Source organism: Metopolophium dirhodum, chromosome 1, assembly GCF_019925205.1.
Source record: "Metopolophium dirhodum isolate CAU chromosome 1, ASM1992520v1, whole genome shotgun sequence".
Taxonomy (NCBI): Eukaryota; Metazoa; Arthropoda; class Insecta; order Hemiptera; family Aphididae; genus Metopolophium; species Metopolophium dirhodum.
The window spans coordinates 33,540,488-33,560,899 of record NC_083560.1 but is presented as its reverse complement, the minus strand read 5'-3'; the positions used below and the strand labels follow the sequence as shown (position 1 = coordinate 33,560,899).

At 29.3% G+C, this 20,412-nt stretch overlaps 2 protein-coding genes across 2 annotated transcripts; one reads left to right on the top strand and one right to left on the bottom strand.

The window, feature by feature from the left end:
- Positions 1-9,853: 9,853 nt before the first annotated feature.
- Positions 9,854-12,974, top strand: LOC132936986 (uncharacterized). Its single transcript, XM_061003812.1, has 2 exons — positions 9,854-10,070; positions 12,374-12,974. The coding sequence occupies exon 2, from the start codon at positions 12,465-12,467 to the stop codon at positions 12,972-12,974; it is 510 nt and encodes a 169-aa protein (XP_060859795.1). The 5' UTR covers positions 9,854-10,070; positions 12,374-12,464.
- A 1,885-nt stretch (positions 12,975-14,859) lies between these two features.
- LOC132936985 (KRAB-A domain-containing protein 2-like) lies at positions 14,860-16,313 on the bottom strand. Its single transcript, XM_061003811.1, has 4 exons — positions 15,680-16,313; positions 15,556-15,627; positions 15,266-15,473; positions 14,860-15,172 (listed from the first exon to the last, which is right to left on the bottom strand). Exons 1-4 carry the CDS (start codon positions 16,235-16,237, stop codon positions 14,922-14,924), a joined length of 1,089 nt encoding a protein of 362 aa, XP_060859794.1. The 5' UTR covers positions 16,238-16,313; the 3' UTR covers positions 14,860-14,921.
- Between the last annotated feature and the right edge of the window lie 4,099 nt (positions 16,314-20,412).

Genomic DNA, 20,412 nt, shown 5'->3' with positions numbered 1-20,412 from the left:
TTATACCTATATAATAAACTATTCATATTGACTAATGTCCAATGGTTAACCTGCCATATTATTATGTATTTATTTTAAAACTGTTGTGACCTTATCGACTTCGTGAAGTCAAAGTTGTATATTTGTTTTGTAAGACAGAAACCATCTAAATGTCAATCTTAATATGCCCTGAAATTTTTATCGAAATTGGTTTGGTGGATCTTGAGTTATAAAATGTATTCAAAATGTACACTTATTTTTATATATATATAAGTATACTACTTTGACTTCAAGTCGATACAGTTACAACTGTTTTAAAATAAATTCAAAATAATATGGCAGTATAGTACAACCATATACAATATATATAATATATATTGTACTTGTATAATAATGAGTCTTTGTTGTACCTATGCATAACTACAACAAAGCCACAAAGCAAGCGCGTCATCGCATACACGTTTAGTTTGAAGATAATTTCCTGATTGAATAACTGAAGAATAATCTGAAAAGTGTAGACGTAGGCACGTCTGGAATCAAATTATAATGGGTTATTGTTTTAAAGGTGAACGCAATGCCAGAATAAAGTCGTCGGATGATAATATTATTACTATACCAGTATACCTGCACAGCTGTACCTATACATACAAAAGAAACCCGGTGGTCAACAAAAAAAAAGAAAAACTCAAAAACAATCGATAAATTGTGTAAACCTAATAGGTTTATAAGTATTTGATATAATAACAACGATTACAGACAAAAAAACACTAAACCCTATGGCGTCTCTATAATATTAACAAAGAACTAAATCATGAACATTACCTATATAATAAACGATCCATATTGACCAATGACCAATGAATGTCCGTGAAGTTAGCCGCACAATGTCAAAATGTTGGCTCCAAATTTTGTCAATTATTTGTAAGTCATTTGTAAGTATTTGTAAGCACAATTTGGTAATTTGTAAGAACAGCCGTTTTTAACTATCCTCAAAAGTTTAAATCACGGCTAACTTTCCGTTTTAGCATTTCAAAGTGTTGCAAATTGTTTCAATTAATTTTCAAAAAGGTGGCACTAGTTTGGAGACGATACGACAAAGTCGAATATGAACTTGGCAAGCCCCCAAGTGAATTTTGTTTTACTGTCGTGAAAAATTTTCGCAAATTATTTAAGAAATTTTAATTTAGTGAACAACGCGACATGCACTGTTCACATAAATAGATAAGTTTCAAAGTACCTAAATCATCATTGAATTTTATAATTATTCTTACATTTTAAAACAAACTATACCATATAATAAATATAATACAAAATAAAAATATGTCGACTGTGTGTGTCATGTCGTATCACTATATTGGTGTACTGAGTGTGATTATTTTTCAGTTCCAAATCTATTCAATATACCTATGTGGTGTTTATAAATTAATTATAATGATATGCAAATCCATATTTTATTATACTAGGTACAATATTTGATATTATATAACAATTAACAGACTATAAGCTAGTCCAAATGTTTGCCTCTCATTAATAATGTAAAACTGACTACTATACCTATGAAATATTTATATAATATTTATTAGATTTTTTTTGACTTCCAATGGAAAGGAATTAGTGTTCATAAATATTTATTTATTAATTTAAAATTTTTACTGAAATTTTTAAATGTGATCATGTGGAACGCTACCTATATCAGCATTGAATAGTAAACTACCCTCGGGCTTTGGTTAGTACTTATAATATGGTGTTCGTTTTGAATCCTATATACATTTGAGCCTTTGATAAAATAATCATTTGTAAGTGGCGCGTATACAAACGTGTAAAGTAAATAGTTATATTATTATTGTTGTTAATGGCGAGGTTACCCTCATAAAATGTATGTTTATAATATATTAATATATTAAATGATTCAAAAAATGCTATTTCGATTAACTGCATCGGCATAGAAAAAACGGGGTTAGTATGATTGGTGAATTACCGTGTACCTATATAGTATAATATTTTACGCGTGTGCGCAGATTTAAAACGCAGTTAACTTGCACCTATTTTAAATTTTTCGATTTTAATTAATATGTTTAAAACCATTTTGGTTTCCTGTCCGAATTTTGACTTGGGTACAACAGTATTTTCAAAAATATATCCACTAAAGTTTATACATCCACATATACTGTAAAAAAAGTGGATTTTAATTTGAAAAACAGAGGTTTGTATGTGTGTACAGAACACTCCTCAAGTGGTACAAAACAATTCAAGAATCGATTAACATGGTCTTAAGTAAGTATATTTAATACTTTTTTTTCTAAATGAATAATATTGCCAACAGTTACTCGGGCAGAGGAGGTGAAAGCATGCATCAAATCGTCGAGTTTATTGTTTCGAATAAACAAATTATATCTTAAAACAAGTATAGTCTATCTATAAAATGATTTTTCTCTATTATGTTTAATGCCTTTAAAAATATCATCTTGTTAACTTCACCTAGCGCTTCCTCCATGTTGGCTTTATGTATTAGTATATATATGTATTATACATGATTGTACTATACTGCCATATTATATTTTATTTATTTAAAACAGTTGTGACTGTATCGACTCCGTGAAGTCAAAGTAGTATACTTATTTTGTATAATTGTCATGCTTTTTTTTATCGCGATTGAATGCTTTGACTGCGAAGGTCATTAGCTTAAAAGTTTTACAAATTATTTTACATTGTTTATGATATTTAAGATTTATATTTATGTATATAATAATTTTGTTATTTATAATCGTTTTTTTTTACGATATGTTTATAAGATCGGTGAAGTTAAAGAAATCAAAAATATCATTCGTGTTGACTTCACTTAGCGCTCCCTCCATGTTTGTAGAGGAAGCTTAGGATGTGTCGTCATTTATTTTATCCTACATGGGGCAGTGTAGTGTGAGGTGTTCTATTGTCAGTGATACTTCACATTGATGGCAAGTTGGCTGTTATTCATGGTTAAATATATGGATTAAATACAGGGACTGGAACCATGATGATTTTTAGAGTTCCGTTTTCGGTTTGTTACCTAGAAAAACTAAAATTTAGGTTTCGGTTTACTTTTTGCTGTTTAATTAAACTATAATAAAATTTACGTTTCAGTTTATTTTCGGTTCTTAAAAAAATAAAAACTTTGGTTCCTATACCTAATGCGCACGATGGTGTTCATTAATGGTACTTTATAGTGACGTCATAGTTTTTCTGTAATTGTTGTTATTATATCCACTGCTCATATACAATATACCTATTAGGTATTTTATAGGTCTATTCAATTTATCGATTTTTGTCGGGTTTTTCTTACAGGTATAGGTATAGTTATAATTATCACCGGACGACCTTATTCTTGCATTAAGTGTATATACATTAGTAACGGCCTTTAAAACAATAACCCATCATATTTCTATTCCAGCTGTAGACACACTTTCAAAATTATTCTTCGGTTATTCAATCAGCAAATTATCTTCAGACTAGACGTGCATGCGATGACGAATTTACTTTGTTGTACCTAATAGTATATTGCATATATTATTTATAAATTATTATAAATTGGTCGAATACTAGAGAGCCTTTATATATATTATTATTCAGGCTCTCTGGGTCGTACTCAGTCATGTATACAGAGGGGGTTTGGGGGTTCAACCCCCACCGAAAATTAATAGTTATGTAATTTTTTTTGTATGTATAGATTATTCTCACCAGCATGTCATCAGTTTCATTTGATTTGCTAAATACCTATTTGTCCTTGAAAATTAAAAACTATTCCACAATATTACGCAAATTATCCGCAAAATGATCGTATACAAAATTGTAAAATAGGATTTTTTTAATTATGTGCAAAGTATTTTTTTAGTTTGCTGAAAAACTATTTGCCCGCAAAAAATGAAAACTAGCCCTCAAAATTCCGCAAATTATCTCCTTAATTATTGGTGGTGATGGCTCAAGAGAAAATTACCCACACTCATTTTAAATCACTCATTTCATGAAGTGGATGTCCACTTCATGAAATGTATCCATTTAGTGAAAATGACGTTTTACTACACTATATGAACAATTTGTTGACCTTTTCATGAAGTGGATGAAATTCATTTTATCCACATTCTGTTATATTACTGTTTATATATGTCGTATCCACATAGTGAAACCACTCATTTCATGAACTGGATATCCAGATAGTGAAATTCGTCCAGATCGTGAATTTTGACGAAAATACATTATATGGACATCCATTTCATGAAACGGACAATACCTATATCGTGTACTTTGTGTAATTATTATTTTATTATATAATGGTTCATAAACTATCATTATACATTTATACGTATATTATATTTAATTTTTCACGATTGATTACTATATAGGTAATTTTCTATATTGTTCTATACACAAAAATATAACAATTATAGTCAATAAATTATATCATATTACATTATATTTTTATTTTATTATTCATAAACCATACGTATATTATATTTTATAAACAACAGTGTTACCATGTCCTATATTAAGTGTTATAAAATATTCATGAAATTAACTATAATTATAATATTTAACTATACCATAGTTACCTAACAAAATAATTAATTGATAAACTTAAACATACCTCAAACGGCTTAAACTTTACATATATTTTGTCCTTATTATTTATTTTTACACGATGATTGATTATGACATCGACTGTTACATTGCATATTATTTTTAAAACAAGCACACCTACTTGATTGGCAAGGATTTTTCACCTTACACGAACAAGACAAAAATCCTTGCCCTCCTGAAATTTTTTTAATCATTTCTCGCACCGAAAATTCAACATTTTTATCAACTTGATCAGTAGTGAGAAATTGAGTTTCAATTTATAATATTCATCTAGCTTTTCATAAAATACGTTCTTTTCTTCCATTTTTATTAAAAGTTGCTATATGTAATAATAAATAGGTACACGTATAAACTGCAAACACAATAGTAACTGTGTTATTTTTTGAACAACTTAGGAGTTACATAGGTATCAGTCAAATGTCAACTGAATATCCGATAAAGAAACATTCATATGATATCGGATGTGGAATTACCGAAATTAAATGTGATATCTCTCTAATAGCCTCATATAATATAGATTACGGATAAGGTTTAAAATAAAATAAAAATATTATAACCTATCGTAATAAATCGTGAAAAATTAAATATAATATACGTATAAATGTATAATGATAGTTTATGAACCATTATATAATAAAATAATAATTACACAAAGTACACGATATAGGTATTGTCCGTTTCATGAAATGGATGTCCATATAATGTTTTTTCGTCAAAATTCACGATCTGGACGAATTTCACTATCTGGATATCCAGTTCATGAAATGAGTGGTTTCACTATGTGGATGCGACATATATACTAGTATTTTTGATATTGAGTTATTGTATGATTTTCACTAGGTAATTGTGTATAAAATAAATACAAAATGGTTCAACCCCCCACTGAAAGTAATTGTTGCGTAATTTATTTGTATACATAGACTATTTTCACGGTATTTTCGGACAACCATGTAGGGGTGCACTAAGAGAGGATTTCCCCAAATTTGCATTTTAGAGAGGTGCTCACACAAGGGTTTTGATAGTCACGATGAAAATTAAAAATGTTGTATTAAATGGTTGCCATTGGTTAGAGATTATAATAATTATTATAATTCGTAATAGTAGGAATTAGTACAGAGATAAGTACTCTTTTACTTTGCATCGATTTTACTTTTTTTCTGTGAATACCCGCCCCACATTCAAATAACTTGCAGTATGTTAGTAACTCGAGCTATAACCTGTAGGCTATAACGTTTTGCCCACGTGGCTCATGCGTTGTCTATACTCCAAACTAATGGCTCATAATATCTTAAATTAAATTTTGCCGTCATGCCTACATAAAATGGTGAGGTACGAGAATATACGATGGCATACGAATAGTTATAGTAAACCAGATATTGTTTGTATTTAATTCATAATATTGTTTCAAATATTATTTGGTATTGTCGTATTGAAGAATTACTGAAATTACATATAAATTAAAAATGAGACAAATCGTTCTATTTTGGAGCGAATACCGGACGGTGGCAATCGCGTGAAAATATTAGTAATGTACATTTTAATAAAATCTATTATTGATAATTTGTAATCAAATTTTATACAATGAAAATATAAGTAGGACATATTTTTTTATTTTTATTTTTACAAGAAATACACAATTTATACATTTAAGCACAATAAGTAGAATGGGAGACTAGAATAAAAAAAAAAACATTATGAGGTTGCGTGAATAAGGAGCCATCCATTAGTAGCACTGAACTTGGAAGTATAAGACATATTATAAAAAAAAAAATGTCACGATCCAAAGTGTGTTTTCTCTGTTAGTTTGGTTTATGCCCAGTTCGCCGACACCCAATTCTTCGACACCCGGTTTTTTGATAAAAAAAACCAGTTATTAATGGTTTTTAAAAAAAGCCCAATCCTCCGACAAGTGATATTGGCGACATGCTTTGTTGCATTGCAATAAAACTATAATAGGTACTATCATAATCTTAAAATTATTTAAGTAGGTATAGTAGGTTAGGTTGGGTTAAATTACCAACAATCTTTTTTTTTTTGAGCATTTTAGATTACCGATTTAACTATTTAACTATTTAAGTGTACAAAAAGGTAGTTATATAAGAAAATATTATTTAGCTCTTGTACCTAAATAAGGTATTTTAGTTAAAAGTATTAATGCATATTATACTAAACTTCAGAGGACTAACCAAAATTGATTATTTGACTGTCAAAATGTTCAGAAAAAAAGCTTTACCGGAATCCATCAAAAAATATAGTGGTTACCATTTTAGAAACAAAGTCGATTTTATTATTGATACAACTGCGTGTTGAAAAGTTTTGAAAATTTTATAAATAATTGCCTGTTAAAAATAAAGAAACACGTTCTTTTTTTGTTTTAACGAAATTCCCTATCATCGATCCATAATATTGTTAAAAAAAAACTTGCGTACAATGACATAAGATACAATCTGTATAATTTTTGTATAATAAAAAAATAAGTTAGGTATTTCTAAGTTTCTTCTTCAAATTTAGTTAAAACTAAAAATTGAAACATAAGGTGGTAAAGAAATTATAAATTTATAGCATGTAAATAAAAATATAACTTAATAGTTAACAAAAATTTTGAATTTCAAATTCTAGTCGGCAATTTTGAAGACTACACCCCCTCTTGATTTTTTTTCGAGATCGTCCCTGAGGAACAGTTGAATAATTTAGGATACGCGTGTCCATTAGGCACATACGTATATACTATACTTACCTACATATTATATTCCCATTACTTTTTATATATAAAAAAAAAAAAAACTTTCATGTGTTTTTATCGGAGAATGAGTTTTAAATCGTTGAATTGTCAATTCATATATAGGTAAAATATAGTCATTAACGAGAAGAAAAATACAAAACGACTAGGTAAAATATAGTCATTAACGAGAAGAAAAATACAAAACGACTAGGTATGGTTTTAAACAAGTACATGATGCGTACGTCGACAAAGAATAATATAAATAGACGTTGAGTAAAACCGTCCGGATAAAAGCCAAGAACTATATTATATATACTATATGTACTATCATTTATAAATCGTATAATTACAGGTCAGTCGCGTCGTCCACACGCATATAATAGGTATATATATCTAAACTCGATGACTGAAACATATTTTATAGCTCCTATACTTTACAGTAAATTCACGATTGGATTACATTCGTTAAGTACCTACCTATGTACTATACGTCTAATATTAAGGCGTCCGTGAGTCAGTGACGTCATAAAAAGTGTATCGCGTTAGTCATAACTTTTGGGTGACAGGTGTGTAGACAAAGAGTGGTTCTTTTAAAAGTAAACAATCTTTATCTCGAAAAATATTAACGTTTTAAAAAATACATTATTTACAGAATTTGAATAAATCATCGCCAAAACGAACTATGATAATGAGTAAGTATTAAGCATTTTCAGTTTTGATTTTGCACAGCCGCACAGGGGTACCTCGCAAAATAAGTCCGCTGCTCCACTCATCTAAACTTCAAAGTTAAAATACTTATAAGTTATAACCTATAAGTTATAACTCATCATAAGCATTAAATTAAAAATAATATATTGTAAATTCTTATAACTATAATGATTTCAAATTTTGTTAAATTTAAACTCGACATCAAAGAGTAATTTGTTGTTATGATCCTAAGTATTTACGTAGTTACGACGATGGTGTGATTTAAAATTTAATATATCTGGTTATTGTATACACATTATAAGTTATAATTAAGTAAAATTATTGAGTTCACGACTCACGTTGTTTTACCTATCGTATAAACCAATTTTTACGAAATTCACTATAATATTTTTATCAATTATAATTAAACTAGAAGGTATATCAAAACTATAACCACACCAGTGTAATATACACAAAAAACATTTAGGGTAACATGAAATAAATTATTTATTCGTTGTAATTATATATCGTTATTGTAATATTATATGAATAATACACGATATATTTGAATAAACTTTTAAAATAAATGTACCAGGTAAGCTCATACTTGGATGTAAAAACACAAACGCAATTAAAACATATAACTCAATACAAAAGTATATTAGGCAACCAACATTCCTTAACAATCTTTCCGAGACGTCCAGACACTAAAAAATGCCCATAAAGATATAAAGTAATAACGAGATAAGAAAACATTACGCAACCGCAATAAATTCCTCTGCGTTAGAAACTGCCTACTATATTCACACCGACGCATGCGTGCGTATAATACAATATTCATTTAAGTGCTAAAAACTATCGCTAAAACTTTACACAAAGGAAAAATGACAATAGCACACATGAACACGTAACCTAACGAAACATATCCATTGTGCAAATATTACTAAAAGCCAACGATAACATGCGAATTACAGCATAATGCACGTGTATGCGCACTATGTAACTTACACTCAAAGCAACAAAATATTAGTGCTAAAATGTCATACGAAGGGAAAATGACACATAAACATATGACCTAGAACCCTTTTCATACAAATATTACAAAAACCAATAATGACATATGAACAAAATATGGCATTTACTCAAACACCTAAGCAACAGAATACTACTGCTGAAATTACAAGAGTGGAGACTGAAAATAGCAACAATATATGATGACGCAAATCAGAACAACACCTCATCAAAAATTCACTACAGCACTTACATACATGAACCCATATAAATATTAACTAACTTACCAAGTCGTAATACCAAATATTTCATTCATCACTATACTAAGCAAGTATAACTTACACGACAGAAAAACATCCTCCGCGCATGCGCACCATGTAATATTCACTTAAAATATTAATCCTAAAATATTTTACAAAGGGACGATAATAACACTCACAAACATACGACATAACAAAAAACCGTATTCGTACAAATAGTGCCAAAAAGCCAATGACAATGTGAAAAATGCGACATAAATTGTACGCACATGTGCCACTGTCTATACGACATTCGTTGAAACAATCAGAGATCACTGCTAAGACTATGCGCAAAAAGAATAATAAGATAGCACCTAACTTGCAAAACACCCTTATCGTATCGATATTGCCAAAAACCCAACGACAATATGCGAAAACACAACATAAATACGTGGACATGGGCAATTCACATAACAAACACGAACAATCAATTTTGACGCTACGTAATAACAATAGAGTGGGGATAAATAATCGCTTCCTTATATAAACGCCACGCACAGACAATATACTCAGTACAGTAGTACATTCAGAGGAACATGGCAGATCAACATAGATGACCACGTCGACGACACCAGCAGCGAAACCACACGACACCGACCAGTTTTTCTTTTGACACGAAATTAATCTTTCTTCACAAAGTTAACTTACTATTGCGTTTATTCTGACAACGGGTTATTGTTGTGTAAATCTTAAAGTGTTAATAACGGTCATCGACTCATTCCAACGAGAGTCTACACATCTTGCTCAGTACAACACTATAGGTAAGTGAATATACTTATATACATAGTATGTTTTACAATCGAAGACAAATTATCTATTCGGTACTCAACTAATAATATTCAGTAGTAGGTTAAATAGTACGATAAGCGTGCCATATTAACTAGTTACTTCCTTTAATTACTTCGTTATTTTATCTCAATCATTATTTTTAATGATTGAAATCGTTGTGTTAATCTAGACACTTTTACACGTAAAATATACTCCGCCGTTCAGACTTCGGCTCTATGACGTCACACGCATATTTTCAAACGCCTCTATGTCATTAAATAATTAGTGTTTATGTGTGAGACCCACGTCGTATTTCTTAGACAATGACATACCTTACATCTAATCAAACTTGTTTTTATTGCTGTGATGTCCTTATTAAGACATCGTCAATATTGCGAAATTTTACCTGCACGGGTTAGGTTAGTTAGTAGTACTATTACAACTATTTACAAGGCGTTTTCATTATTGGACATAGTAACATTAATTAAAGCTGCGGGAAATCGATCTTAAAATGTTATGATAAATTATGTCTTGAAATTTTACGTTCTTTAACGGGGACTGCAAGTTGGTAGCTCTATACAATATATACTGTAAGCTGTAGACTAGCAAGTTAAATTATAACAATTTATAAATATAATACCTATACGTACGTATTTAAAAACCCTATTATATTATTTACTTGTAATTACCAAGTAACATTTTGTTCTAAAATATCTTTCCACATTACCCGTATTATAAATACTTATTTAAAAAATAATTATGAAGTTTCTACTGTCAACTAGTAAGCAAGACATAGGTTCAAGACACTAAGTTCTATACATCGTACCAAAATGAATATTCATTTTTGCAAAAACATTCTAACAATTTTGACTTTATAAGCATAAAATTGCTCATCAAACCTTGCTGTAGTCAACATACAAAACTCAAAAATAATTCTTTCAGATACATTAAGAAAAATATCTTTTATTTATATAAATTTTGGGTTTTCATCATCTACATCTGTATTTACAATAATATGCGTGTTATTGACTTTATAACGAGTTCTTTTATTTTCAACGTCTTACCAAAATCAATTTTCATTTTGCAAAAACTTTGTACTTGCAAATCAATTTTTCTAAAATTATCAGTAAATTGTTGGTAAAAGTATGAACTACTTGTATAAAAGACCTTGTATTAAATTGTCTAGCTTTAGCTATACACATTTTATATTTTATAAGTTTTAAACTACAAATTAACTGTAGTTTTTACAAGATTTGAACTTTAAATTCTTATTAAAAATAACCGTGCTTGTGTATCATCAATATTTTAGGCATAATAAAAACGTATGTATATATTTTACATAAATTACAAGGGATAATAAACCGTCACATATCTGGTTCCATTTGATACGATATTTTAAGTGTTTGATATAGAAGAAATTAATGAGTCTTGGAAAATATTATAACAATTTTGACTTTATAAGCATAAAATTGCTCATCAAACCTCACTGTAGTCGACATACAAAACCCAAAAATAATTCATTCAGATTCATTAAAATAAACGAAAAATAATTTTTATTCATATAAATGTTGGGTTTTCATCATCTACATCTCTATTTATAATAATGTGTATGCTATTGACTTTATAACGAGTTTATTGAACTGTAGCCCCATTAACACAAACTAACCGTTCATCACTACTAAGATTGAGTTCAGTTTTTATTTCAATAAGCTTTAAGGAATTTAAAATTTCCCTAGGTCCAACATGTGCTACATAATTCCTTACTAAATATTTAATTCAACTAGAATTATTGTAAACGAAGAACTTTCTGAAATGTTTGAAATTCTTTGTTTTGCTTTATACCTCTTTGATCATAAATGAACAACTGGACCATGTTTTTTTTATCATAGAGGAATAATGAGTAAGAAGAACATTTTTACAAAATGTTAAATAAAATTCATTTATTTCTCCTACTATATTTTTTGTTGTGTCTGGTCCATAATCTAAAGCAAATATTCTGTCGTTTACTTATTTCAAGGGAAAAAGTTTTATTTCTTTTAAGTGGCTTTTCAAAACAAAACTATTAATGTATTCAGCACAGCCATCCAACAAATCATGAATAATATATACATCATAGTAATCAAATTCAAATATAATGTAATATTAATAAAATTAATTACATGTTTTAAATAAATATTAAATTTGATAGAATATTTTGTATTTTTGGACTTTTTGTCTAACTATTTTCAAAATAGACTTTTTGATAGATTACCTTGGTATACATAATATATAACATGTATGTATTGTATGTTTACAGACGCTCACTCGACACATTGCGAATCGTACGAATATCAGGCGTACCTCTTGGGATATTTACACAACTGTGCTGTAACTACGTGACAATAAAAATGAAAGCAATATATTCTGTTGTTTTTTACATATCGTTAACAATTGCATTATGTTCAACCAATGTTTCCACGTTCTGTGGAAACGATGAACAGATCGAAGATTTACAAACGGCGTTATTGACACAGGAATCTATTTATACGGTAATGACAACACTGAGCGCAATACCTGTAACCGGTGCGGCGTTAACGTTGATGCAAGTGATGTTATCTGGCCAGTTTGCTTTACATTTGAATGATGTATTTGAAGAAATGGACAGTTCATTGAATAAGGATCATATAGACTACGGACAGTGTTCAGCAATCTTGGAAGAAATCGTCACAGCATCCACAATCATCAAGTCAACTAGTTCTGGGTTCTCTCTCGTGTCATTGATACCGGGTTTAGGTTTAGCACTTTTACCTCCGAGGTTAGGTGGATCGATAACTGCTATGTTACTTATAAAAGAAAGATTAGCATTTTGGCAAAAGACCGGTTGCCAATATGCTACAACAAGAGATTGTAATTTATAGGAGAATCAATAAATGTATATTAATAATATGATTTGATTGTAAACAATAATAATAGTTTTATCATAAGATAAATATTCTAAATTATACCGTATTATGTTTGATTTAATTTATGTTAGAAGTTAGTAAATCTATTTTTCGCGTATATATTCTTATCTATTTAATGTACAACACTGGTTGCATACAGTATTAAAGTAGTCAGTACAAAACGTATATCCGTGTTATCGTTTCATATTATTATTATTTATATTATTATATTATTGATTTTATTTATCATGATGTTCTAATTGCATTTCTTGATCTGAGTATAGTTTGGTTTAAAAGTTTAGTTAATATGTATAATATAAGACCATGTGGTAATCCCACATAGGTACTGATCAGAAATATATTATTATTTTTACGACGCGAACGTTTTGTATTCATAGGCAATATTATATTATAATGATTAGGTCATTAGCCTTCCACGTGCGTTCCCGAATCTATGGGGTAATATATTTTTTTATCCCATAACCACATCGTTTTAAATGTAAGAAAATATAAATTAAATAAAAAATAAATATAATTACTTATAATAATTAGTTATAATTTGTATTTAGGTAGGCAACAATAGTTTTACCACAGATAGATTTTTTAATAGATTAATCTCCATTTTTCATGTCATCATTCTTATTTCATTTACTAATGCCAAAAGTGAATTAATTTTGCAAATTTTATTTTTTTTCTGTACTTGTGTAAACTGTCATTTATTTTGTGTATTTCATGAAATATTCGTACCTATATCTTTATATTTAAAAATAATAACGTTTGTCAGTTGCGATGAGTGGCGATTTAAAAATGATGATTGATTTTCAAAATATTCGGTTATTTGATTTATATACATTTCAACATTTGACTTTATTTCATTTATCAAATATATTTTATTTCTAGTTGTAGTGAAGTAAGTTGAGTTGTAACATCAAATCCCTTTTTCAGCTTCGTGACAGACTTTTAGTACATATTTACCCCCCGTAAGTTAATTTTCTTTTACTCTATATGGAAATCAAACACGTAAGATGTCCAGTGGATTCTGTAAAAGCATCACAGCAGCTTGTACCTTCAATTAATTACTAAGTTCTATTAATTATTTACAAATAATCCGGTTATATAATTTGTGGTGTTTTCTACTAGTAGATTTAAATTGATCAATCTATTACAGTGGTCTTAAAACTTTTTGAAACCGTGATAATATAAAAATTAAATAGTTAGTTAATAAAATGATCAATGCACTAAGACCTTATCTCAAAATATTTATCGTTTTTATAAATAAATTATATTTCTATTAATTCAAGTTTTTAAAAAGTACCTACCTACATCATGAAACTTACAAGAAATTTTTTGTATAGAATTTGTTATATTTATATGTGGGCATGTGGCTGTACATAACTTTCAAATTACTGTAGTCTGTAAGCTATTAAATATTGAAAACACTCTCCTGTACAATTAACGATTTTTGATAAAGGTACGGCCCTCTGGTACTAACAGTACTATGTTACTAACACCATAGCTCACAAAAAATGTTGTTTAATTCTGCCTAAATCATTGTACATCTGTTTTCGAAAAAAGGCTCCCACCAAAATTTGCTGACATCTAAAAACGCTGCCAGTGGCAATTGCCCTGTGTAATCCAATATACATATATACATACGCATTAGATATATATATGTTACAGCTAAAGTGTTGAATTCCGTTATTTTATGAAATAACTAGGTAGTTCATGAATTACCTACGAATATTAGTTAAAGTATGAAATAATACATGAAAATTGTACTTTAACTAGTTATTTCATAGAATATCTAGTTATTCTGTACAATTTCAGTTTGATATCCGTTAAAGTATAAAATACATTAAAATTTAAAATATATATTATAATATTTTATTTTACTGAATTATGAATTAATTATAGTTATATTATTTATTTATTTGTACATGTAAGGCTATTATGGCATTTAGAGTTGCACAACACCTCTTTTTTTCTACAAACACATCGCTTTGTGTCACATTTTTTGGTACAAGTGCATTTAAAAAAACCCTGACCAGTTCCCAGTGACTGCGCAGTTGCCGCAGATCTTAATGTAATACTTTCATTTGGAACAGCTTCTACAGCTAACAAATTTTCTGAACATACTGTGAACTGGGATCGAGAGTATAGTTGTTTTAACACTCCTGTAATTATATAATGTTTAAGGTAGGTAACAAATAAATAAAAAATTAAAATAAAAAATAAAAAATTACTTGTATTATTTAAATTTTTCTTACCATCATTGCATCCCAGTTGATAAAACCCATCGTCAGTTAATTTTAAAACAACTGCAATAATTGAACGAGGATCACCCTTTCCTCTATCAACATCGGGAATTTTGATACGCACTGTAGAACCAATATTAGCAACCGCAAATTTAGTATTTGATAAATCTTTCATTCTTTTTGCCTGTTTTTCCAAATTTTCTTTAGCTTTTTTCCTCTCCTTAAAACATTTAATTATTTTTGTAATTACAATATTAAAGCTAATTTAGCTATATAATAGCTATAATATAATATTGACCTACCGTAGCAATATTTAAATGAACTATATCTTTTTCTGTGCCAACTGTTGGTCGATCTACGTCAGTAACGTCATCCTATAAAATATAAATAAATAATTAATTTAAAAATAATAGTTTGTTGACTTACAGCTTCTTCTTCAGATTCCATTTTACGCAAGATAACTTTAGGTAGAAGACTTGAAGATAGTCCAGTTTTTGGTACACTACCAAACATTGCTTCGTATGGACTACGTTTAATTCCGGAATGTAAAGCTTTATTCTTCATAAATTGTACAAACCGAAGGCCTTCACTCCATTTGTTGGTATTATTGCTTTGCATCCACGTAGTCAGCATATTTTCAATATCCTGGTTTGCTCTCTCTACGCTGCCCTGAGATTGGCTATGTCGTGGTTTGCCATGGACAATAGTCAATTCGGGCCACATCTCTTTTAAAGAATTTACAATTTCATTACAAAATTCTCGGCCGTTATCCGATTGCAGTACTGAGGGAGCACCAAATAAACAAAAAATATCCAAAAGAACGTATGCAATCTGTTCAGCTCTTTTACATTTCAAAGGTCTTAAAATACAAAATTTGGTCAGATGGTCCTGATAAACCAAAACAAATTTATACCCTGCGTCAGACTGAGATTGAAAATCAATTAAATCAATTTGGCAACGGCTGTTAAAATCTTCAAACACCATTGGTTTTACAACAATACCTTTTTTTTGACTTTTTTTTTTTTGCTGGCAAGGTATACACAAATCTAAGTATTGCTTAACATCAGATTGTCGTCTGATTCGTGTTGCGCGGGGTGGCGTTATTTACAATTTGACACATTAACTAAGTGATGCCAGGGAATGCATAAAATAACTAGTTAAAGTATAAACTATATACATTACCTACAAGCTTTAGTTATTTTATAAATTACCTAGTTATTTCATAAACTAACTGATTCAACACTTTAACTGTAACATATACACATTATACGCATTGCTCTTACACATACGCGACACATGAAATACCTCTCCGATGTGTTTAGTGGAGACAACACAATCAATATTATCTGCGGCGCCAGTAAACACCGTATATTATAAAATTATGAACGCATTCTTACGTACATGCGTATATATATTATATATTCAAGACCCCTCGACAATTTCCCGATCAAGACATTCGGTCAAAAACAACACAATAAATTACCAGCGGTACCTTTGTCGTGCCGTACAAAATAATAAAACATAATATCAATACTTTAATATCACGTATTTATCGATGCACATCAGAAGAAAGGATTACACCAAAATCATATTATATATAAGGACCTTACGGATTCAAATCGTCGTCAGTGTTATTCTAGAGAAGTCTCAATACACATTGTCCACGTTGTCCACATTGTAAACATCGCGACACACCTACACATTATTCGTATATGATCATACATTACTTTTTGCGTTATGAACTTATATGTATATTGTATCATTCGAATGTTCAGGTATGTCCATTAAGAGTTATTTGTCTCATATTGCTAGATCGAATACCTTGTTAATTATTATCCTCTATCATCGTGTCTCCAATTTAAATAATCGATTGCTAGTGTAGTGCGATTGGTATATTGTAATTATAATTATATTATCTTATATGAGTGTTATAAAAGTTCATACACTCCAATCGCAGAAGACAATCATCACATCCCACGCACGAGGTAAGTGATTTGACATATATTATAATAACGTAGATAACATAAATATCATTAGGTATAGGTATAACACAGTAGTAGAAAGATCTTACGTGGATAAACGAGGAATGTAATAACGTAATTTTACACGATTTCCAAATACGTAAACACACACACACACCCATATACATATCCACAATCCCTCTTACAAAATATAAGCCTCGTAGCTTTACTCCGAAGGACACAGGCAACCACAGGTCTCACCAGACGCGTCCCTTTGCCCGTTGAAGCAGGTCATCAACACCGCGTATTTGTTGTACACTACATATCATCTTATTCTATCGTGTTTAATATTATATACTCATTTCACCTAAAACCACTGACTTCCCATACCACGTATTTTCTCCCAACTACAGTCACCCCTGGTGTATAGTTTATACTACTATATAGGTACTAGATTTCTAGTTCAAACTTTCCGCGTTCTGAAATGTACATTCTACCGGACCGTACAAATTGTCCACGATTTGAATTTTTAAAATTCGACTGTACAATGTGACTTGCTAAAGCTAGAAAGCTTAGAAAGCTAGCTAGCTAGAACTATGTATTTTTATAATTAACTTTGTGTCCAACATTTGTGTTTTTTTTTATTGTGTCCATGAGATTCACAGCAGTTTAATTATCATGTAGACAGTTTACCTGCGGTGTAGATCACAGAACCCGTGAGGTTTGTATGCTAGTGTATAATTTAACTCTGAAGTATCAAAGTATATCAGGTTTGTCGTTTTTACTTAACTCAATCTACGGTGGATTAATAAAATCAATTAATACAAAATCCTAACCTAACCGTACTTAAATCTGATGAATAAAAAAAAAGGTGGGCAAATGGATGTCGCTTTTCTGTGCAGTAAGTTACAAGTGGGTAACTGTAGAATGGATGGTATTAAATTTGAATTCAATAATATAAGATCATTGCATACGAATAACGATTCTGAGGGGAGACGGTTTGTCAGTGTTGATGTTTCATATCATATTAATTATATTTTTATTATTTATTAGTTTTTAATAATACAGTATCTGGTAAATTAAATTGATGTGATATGCATTGATGTTCCATGTTATGACTTCAATACTCACGTTGGTCTTAGTTTAGCCTTAGGCCAATGCCTAATAGTAATGTCCTCGCGTAGGTACCTAAAATGAATATTTTTATTATCATTGTTAAAATAATACCAGTTAGTAGGTAGTAACGTTTTTCTAAAAACTTATTAATCATAAAACGAATACAATGAATAGGACATAGGTATTATGAATATAATGTAGGTACTTACCTATATGTTAAAATACGGTTAGGTTATGATGAGCCTATGATATTACCAAGTATATTTGATGATGTTATTGTTAATAAAGTAATTCATATATAACCTATTTACGTGGAGCCTTGTTTTCAATTTTCAATCCTTAGCTATGAAAGTTGAAAATTTTATAAATTTTTATCTACACAATAATTATTAAATTATAAATTTTATAAATTTTGTCAACATTTGAAATTTAAATGCTTATAAAAAAAAAATTGTGCTTATGTATTCTTAATATTTTTCAACTGCTATTAGAATGATATATTAAATTTTCACGCTTTTTTATCCAACAAATAAAATTTAATTAATATTTATAGAAACAAAAAAACAAAAATTGAGAACTGATAATGTCCGTAAACGGCTTAAAAAGAGTCAAATTATTTTCAAAATTTTATCGTGTATAGAAAATGCTAAAATAAACATTCAGTGAAAATTTCAACTATCTACAGTCATACGTTTTTAAATTACAACAAAATAGCAAAATCGTTACATGAGAAATCGAGTGAATATCAAATGTTGTAAAATTATGAATTTCTAACGCGCATAAAAATTTAATTTGACTTTCTTGTAGGCATTTTTTTTGTTGATAAAGGTAGATTATGGATAATTTTGTATCACATTTTCAAATCTTAGATTTAAAAAGAAGAATTTTTATGATTTCTCAACTCAAAATAATTTGCTAATTTTTCCGTATTTTGTTAACATTTGAACTTTAAATGGTTATAAATAAACAATGGGACTAAGGATTTTTAATTTTTTTCATCTGCCTTTGAAACAATAACCTAGGAGCCTTCTATTACATTTTCAAGCTTTTCTAAACAACAAATAAATTTTATTGAAATTTATAGAAAAAAAATCTAAAAAAAGTGGAATCTGAAAATGTCCGTTAACAGATCAGAATAAGTCAAAATATTTGGAAAATGTTATGGTGTATAGAAATTGCTAATATAAAAATTCAGCCAAAATTGCATGTACCTATCAATATATATATAAAATAATATATAATATATAAAATCGATTTTTTCAAAAACAGAATTTGCGTAAAAATTCCCGTTTTTCCTTGATTTTTCTTTTTTTTTTCACGTCGCTTTTGAAAACTACTGGGAAATTTTTACGTTTGACCCCTAAAGTACCAACTAGATTCACTTTCCTATCAGAAAAGTTACTTTTGAAGAAAATCCAAGCACTTTTACTGTCCTAAAAGTTGATGACAGACACAAAAAGTCATAAGTAATACATTGTTTGAAAGGTGGTAGTTTTTGCTATGTTTTGTTGGTATCAGATATTTGATATTGTAATTAATTATCTAAAATATAAGCAAATCAGTATTTACAAAATGGTCTTTTTCTATGCAGTAATGCTCGCTTGTTAATACTATTTTCAGAAATCGGTTTCCAACAAAACATAGAAAAAGTTATCACCTTTCAAACAGTGTATTACTTATGGGTGTACGACCATTATTGACTTCGTAGCATTTGAAATTCAGAAAAGGGTTTTACAAAAAAGTGTATGGTTTGTTCACACCGTCAGCTGGCGCACCTAGCGGCTAGCTGCATTGTTGTAAATTTTACCTACTTTACGTCACAATCGGTCCGTCCTGCGGGCTGCGATAATTATAAAAATAGCACTGCCGGCTGCCGCGAATCGCGATAAAGTCAAATTCTCGTAATCCTGTATAATTATAATTTATATCTTACTCTCTCTACACAATATTATATTATAACAAAAATGATATTGTAACTACTATTTTTGACAAATTTATTATGCGTCTATGCAATTGAAAGTGTTCAGTTGACTACTGTACTTCTATAGACTGTAGTGTATTTTTTCCGGGTTTACACATTTG

Bases quoted from the DNA above. Each gene is read 5' to 3' on its own strand.
- LOC132936986 (XM_061003812.1), top strand. From the start codon at position 12,465: ATGAAAGCAATATATTCTGTTGTTTTTTACATATCGTTAACAATTGCA.
- LOC132936985 (XM_061003811.1), bottom strand. From the start codon at position 16,237: ATGGTGTTTGAAGATTTTAACAGCCGTTGCCAAATTGATTTAATTGAT. The intron at 15,474-15,555 runs GTAGGTCAATAT...AAATGTTTTAAG, and splicing joins TTCATTTAAATATTGCTACG to GAGAGGAAAAAAGCTAAAGA. The intron at 15,173-15,265 runs GTAAGAAAAATT...ATATAATTACAG, and splicing joins TCAACTGGGATGCAATGATG to GAGTGTTAAAACAACTATAC.